The 6,000-nt window shown below is 56.4% G+C and overlaps 1 protein-coding gene across 7 annotated transcripts in view; it reads left to right on the top strand.

Annotated features, from left to right (window-relative positions):
• Positions 1-5,874, top strand: part of RFX2 (regulatory factor X2) — a 91,449-nt gene extending 85,575 nt beyond the window's left edge. For 6 of the 7 annotated variants that reach the window (XM_025861357.2, XM_025861358.2, XM_073887254.1 and 3 more), the window contains 4 exons: positions 307-515; positions 2,350-2,503; positions 3,566-3,608; positions 4,165-5,874. In XM_025861357.2, coding sequence (XP_025717142.1) covers positions 307-515; positions 2,350-2,503; positions 3,566-3,608; positions 4,165-4,277 — 519 coding nt within the window. In that variant the 3' untranslated portion in view covers positions 4,278-5,874. Of the gene's footprint in view, positions 1-306; positions 516-815; positions 2,504-3,565; positions 3,609-4,164 lie in introns of those variants that run through there. The other variant, XM_073887255.1, reaches the window with a different exon arrangement.
• The last annotated feature ends 126 nt before the right edge of the window (positions 5,875-6,000 follow it).

Raw genomic sequence — 6,000 nt, forward strand, 5'->3', positions numbered from 1 at the left:
TCAGGCTCTGAGTTCATCCACTAAATAAACACACACACATCTTTAGAGAAATGAGCACTTAAAAGTAAAACACCACAAACATATGGTGTGTGATCGGAGCTTTGGCCCCGGGAAGCATGGGTTTCCGCGTTTGGAACCAGGGCAGGCTCCCTCTGGCTATCCGTCTGTCCAGCTCCGCCCCGGGGGCTCAAGCGGCAACCGGCAAAGGCCCGGAGCGGGTGCTGGTCCCGTGCTCCCCCCGCACCCCACAATGGCGCTGGTCCGGGGGTGGGGGTGCCACCCTGACCTGCCGCCCACGCCCCACAGGAACAGGCCTCGTGGGTGTGCCAGTGTGAGGAGAGCGTGGTGCAGCGGCTGGAGCAGGACTTCAAGCTGACCCTGCAGCAGCAGAGCTCCCTGGACCAGTGGGCCAGCTGGCTGGACAACGTGGTCACCCAGGTCCTGAAGCAGCATGCCGGCAGCCCCAGCTTCCCCAAGGCCGCCCGCCAGTTTCTTCTGAAATGGTCCTTTTACAGGTAAGTCTGGCTTGGTTTCCAAGAGAACCCAGGGAAAGCAGGCACGGTGGGCTCCGGGGGCCCAGCGGCCCGCTCGGCAGGCTCCCAGGGCAGGTACCGTGTGCTGACGGAGGCAGCCTGCGACTTTTCTTTCCAGACCTGTGCTCTCCTCTGGCTGACATGAGGCATTCGGGAGAAGGGCTGGCGCAGCATAACAGCCAAGCCACGGCTCCCCGGGTGGGGGAAGGGAGCACGGGGAGACATCCCCCTCACCCCCCTCCCCCGGGGACCCAAAATCCGAGTTCGCTTGTTTACCTTTAGGGGGCTTGGCCATACAGAGCCAAGGAGCTTCTGAGGAGAAAACAGCCCAAATCCCAAGCCGTTCCACTCTGTCCACTGACTCGGCCTTTGGGTCCGCACACGTTCAAGCGACCTTTGCTTTCCACATGCTGGTCTGGACACGGCGGTCAGCACCTGGCTTCCCTCCTTGGCTGCCTTTGCTAAGCCGTCTCAGATCCACAGCCTGCTGAAGCCACCTCTCTTTCCCCCACTGCCAAACCAAGTGCCTTAAGAGTGCATCTACACGCCGGTCCAGGAGGACGTGCAAAGCCTTAAGTATAATGTCATCAACTGCTCTTACTGACTCACCTGCACACCCCATCGTTCCCACACAAGCACAGAGTGTCAGCCCGTTAAAAAAAAAAATAACAGGGCACGCTAACATTTTCAAAAGTTGATTGGAGCAGCCCCAACCCGCAGGTGGTCAGTGAGCGAGGGGAGAGGTGTTTACAGAGAATTTGCGGGAGCAAAGCAAGGAAATGAGGTGATTGGCTTGAGCTTGAGCTTCGCCGCTGCCACCGTGGAGGGGAGAGCCTGGCCCTTCGTGGCTGGTGGTTCGAGGGTTCACTCTCAGAATCCCATATGTCACCTCCAGCTTGGTTCTGGGATGCTTGGGCCACACGGCGTCGGAGCCACTGCTGTGCAGGGCCCCCTGCTTGGTGACTCTGTCAGGGGCTACACGTCTCCTCCTGCCTTGTCCCCTCCTGGTTCTTTTGCTACCACAGGGATGAGTGGGGAAGCTCTTGAGGTGGGGCAGTCGGGTGTTTGGGGTCGGGTGCCAAGTGATCTCATCCCTTTAGATCAGGGGTCGCTTTTTCTGTGAAGAATCAGATAGTTAAGTATTTCCAAGAAATAAACTTTTATCGGCACACAACATGTAAATGAACAGGCATGACCAATGTGCCAATAAAACTTTATTTATGGACACCAAACTGTGAATTTCAGGTACTTTTCACAGGTTGTGAAACATAATTCTTCTTTTGACGGTGTTTCCAACCATTTAAACCTGTAAAACCCATTGTTAGTTCGTGGGCTGTACAGGAGTGGGCAGTGGGCTGGATCTGGTCTGGATTTGGGGCCATACCTCCCCAGCCCCTGCTGCAGATGAAAGAGGCAAAAGCTCCCTGAAGTTCTGTCTTGTTTTAGGCACCTAAACCACTGACTGAGGAGCCAAGGCTGGATGGGAGGGGGTCCCAGGAGGAGGGAAGGCCGGGAAAGGCTGCCCGCCATGGGCAAGTCGTAAGGGTACTACGACTGACCACAGGCCATTGGCTAAGGCTTGTGTCAGACAGAGACACGATGTCCCGTTTCCCCAGCCCCCTGCTTAGAGCTGACCGCCCCGCCCGCCTCCCCCCCCCACCCCCGCCTGACACAACAGACACAGGGGTGGTCTGGGTGGCTGGCAGGCCCCTCGTGGCATCTATGGGGCCTCCCCTCCGAAAAGCCTGGCCTGACTGCCTGCCTGCGAGTCCATGTTCCCCGGAAGTCCCCAGCCTCTGTCTGCCCATCCCCCCAGCTCCATGGTGATCCGCGACCTCACGCTACGCAGCGCCGCCAGCTTTGGCTCCTTCCATCTGATCCGCCTGCTCTATGACGAGTACATGTTCTACCTGGTGGAGCACCGTGTCGCCGAGGCGACCGGAGAGACGCCGATTGCTGTGATGGGAGAGGTGAGGGTCCCTCCTGCCCTGGGGACCCCGGGACGCCGTGGGCAGTGTGTGTGACACAGCGGACAGCCCAAAGAAAAAACACTCGCAGGAGGCCCGTAGGTGGGAAAGCGCTCGCAGGCTGGAGCCCACCGGCCTGGGTTCAGCCCTGGCCCCTCCGCCTCCTAGAGCGTTCCTGCCCCTGAAATGAGACCTGGAACACCCGGCCCGTGGGAGGTCTGCTGTTGGAATGGACATATAAAATGTACCATTCCGGCCATTTTAAAGTGAACGATTCAGTGCCATTTAGTACGTTAAGAGTTGTGCAACCACCACTTCTATCTAATTCCAGAACATTCCATCACCCCAGAGGCACACCCCACCCCTGTCAGCAGTCACCACCATCCCTCTCCCCAGGCGCTGGCACCCGCCACCCTGCTTTCTGCCAGGATCTGCCTGTCGTGGGCGCCACACCCGGGTGGAATCATACGTGGGCGTGGCCTTTTCTTGTCTGGCATCTGTCACTCCACATCATCTTTTCAAGGTGCAGCCGCATTGTAGCGCAGATCATTGCCTCACTGCTTCTGTGGCCAGATAATATTTCCTTGCACGGACGGTCCACATTTTGCTTTACCTGTTCATATGTTGATGAACACATGGGTTGTTTACAGCTTTGCACTGCTGTGACCATCTGGGCACACATTCTTGTTTGAATACCTGTGTTCGCTTCTTTTGGGTACATTCCTAGGAGCAGAATTGCCGGGTCACACGGGGTTGTTTTGAGGAAGAAATGAGGTGATGCCTAGAAAGCTTTTAGGACATAATAAGCCTGTCACCTTTAGAGGCCACAGTCCCTGTCCTTTTGGTGGCCTGAGCAGTCAGCACCCACTCAGCCCTCCACCAGCTCCCCGGCAAGACCCAGAAGGTGCCAGAGGGGACACACCAGCATCAGTGCCACTTCTCATGGGGGAACCGCTCTCCTTTACAAGCGAAGCCTGTGTTAACTATAGACAGAGGACAGTGCTGACATTCACCAGGACCAGGCCCCTCTGTGGAGGCCCCTGACTCTGGGCTTCTCTCTTTCAGTTCAACGATCTCGCCTCCCTATCGCTGACACTGCTCAATAAAGGTGGGTGTGTCCGTGGCTTTTCCGTGAGGCTCTCCCAGGGGCTATTCCTCCCACCCTGGGCGTAGTAGAAATCGAGGCAGCTCCCAGGGTGGGTTTGAGGGCCTTTAGGAGCTGGCATCCAGACAGGCTGGTGAGGCCTGGGCAGCAGCAGGTGTCCCAGTGATGCTTATGCGGGCCTGGCCCCTGCTGGGGCTCAGAGGAGCAGCCCTGCACCTCCTTCTTGTGTGGGTGCTTTGGGATGCCATCTAATCCTGCTCCCCAGGCACCTCCACATCAGGCCCGGGAGCAGGGCCACAGTCCTGGGCTGCCTGCATCCACTTGCCCCTACCCCAACCCATTCCCTGCCCCGTGGGGGTAGGGGGCACCAACTGCTGAGGGGGACCCTGCCAGGAATGTGACTCAGCAAATGGACACTGGTCAGGGGAGGTCTCCAGTAAGAAGGCCTCCCTGGGCACTGCGGGGCAGCGTCCACACCTGTGCACCTCTCTGAGAATGTGCTTCTCTCTCCCTCTCCTTCCTGCGCCCACACTCCTCATCCGCAACGCTAACCCTGCAGATGACCTCAGCGAGGATCGTGGCCGTGAGGCCAACTCCGACGCCCGCAGCCTGGGCGAGCCCCTGGTGAAGCGGGAGCGCAGTGACCCGAACCACTCCCTGCAGGGCATCTAGCTCTGCGGTGCCTCCCCCAGGCTCCAGACCAGGCCCCTCGAGCTCTACTATAATAGTGCCTCTTAGATGATGTGATCTTTGCTCTGACTCACGGGGGCGCCCTCCAGAAGAAAAACCCTCGTGAACCACAACAGAAGGTCACATCGGGTTCCCGAGTGCCTGAGCTGCTCACCCGGTGCCTCCTGGGTCATCTTTTCCTTCTGAGTGTTCTTCTCTCCTCTGCCGGACCATGAACTTTGGTCCAAGTCTACACATCCCGTGCCGGACAAGCAGGCACCTCCACGTTGGGCTTCTCCTCGGTTCAGCTGCTTCCAGCTTCCACCATTATTTTTTAAAACTCAGATCCCAGGAGGGAAGGGGTGTCCTGCAGCTGTTGCGCAGTCCCAAGCTGACCGGTGTCCATGGAGCCCCCAGCCCTGGTGCCCTGTGGTGGGAAGGGACCTTCTCCGTGCTGTGCCCAGGGCCTCCTGCCCTGCCGGCTGTGCTGAGGCGTGGAGGCCAGCCCACAGGCCCACGGGAGCCGCATCTGCAGACACCAAACGTCCCCAAAAGCAGCTGTCAATTGCCATGGCCCCATGTGGCCCAGAGAACAAGTCACAGAAATGGGCCGCTCATGCCAAGACATAGTGGTGTAAGAACCAAGACCAGAAGTTTTATCAGCAACTGGAAGGATTTGGGTTCTGTCCAAGGTCACAGCCAACGTCAAGCCAAACTGCTGGGTCTGGAATGAGTTTGTTCCAAGGGGGCTGGATGGTCGGTGTTTCAGTGGTGCCTTCAGAGAGCAGCCATCGGGCCAAGCCTGCCTGGCTCCCACCCCGTAGAATCTTCTGGAATGCCTGCCTTTGAATTAGCAATCCTGGAGCACTTTGACCCAGGGCAAGTCCCATCTTGAACTGCTCAAAGTCGACACTCTTCTCTGGGCTAAATGAATCCCGAGGACTTGCATTGCCCTTGAACTTTGAACACTCTGGATCTGCCGTAACACACTGCACTTGGTTAGCTCCGTACAAGAGTCCTGCCCCCAAACCAACTGCAAAGAAGAAAGACAAACCTCTGGTCTAGGAAACACCATCTTATGAAATGCAATAGTTCTCCTTTTGGAAATGTTTATACCAATAGTTTTGTGCTCTAATTGTTATTAGAACGTTTCTTATGAACATGTATATTGCAGTATATTCAGTCCCCAACATTTTTTTTCTCATTCACGCAGAAGGTACTAATGTAAACTCACGTGGCCTTTAAAAACCTTACTTCCCAACAAGCAGGAGCGCTGAGCACGCCTAGGCCCACGCCAGGTGTGCAGGGAGGCGTGGAGGGGAAAGACAGGAAAGCTGGGCGCTTATTTTAGGAACCAAAAGTCTATCACAATCACAGTGTTTGTCTGGTTTTACAGTTCAAGCCTTAGATGAAATCAGACGGAAAGAATGTCTTTAAAATATATATATCTCCTCTCCTGGGAGACACTTAAGCTCACGGTTCTTGGACTGTAATGGCCTTCCTTTCCTTCCATGGGGGGTGAGCAGTACAAACTGGGTTTCTGCCTTGCGCTCCTGCCTTTGCAGGATTCCACAAGGAACAATACAAATGACAGTAAAGACACAGGCCTTCCAAGCCCGTTCTTGTTGTTCATGGCAGTGAACACACGCGATCCACAGCTCCAGCTTCCCTCCAACACACACACACACACACACACACACACACACACACACACACACACACACAC

The sequence above is a fragment of the Callorhinus ursinus genome, unplaced genomic scaffold (assembly GCF_003265705.2).
Source record: "Callorhinus ursinus isolate GAN/ISIS: 27379988/994484 unplaced genomic scaffold, GSC_fseal_2.0 scaffold77, whole genome shotgun sequence".
Taxonomy (NCBI): Eukaryota; Metazoa; Chordata; class Mammalia; order Carnivora; family Otariidae; genus Callorhinus; species Callorhinus ursinus.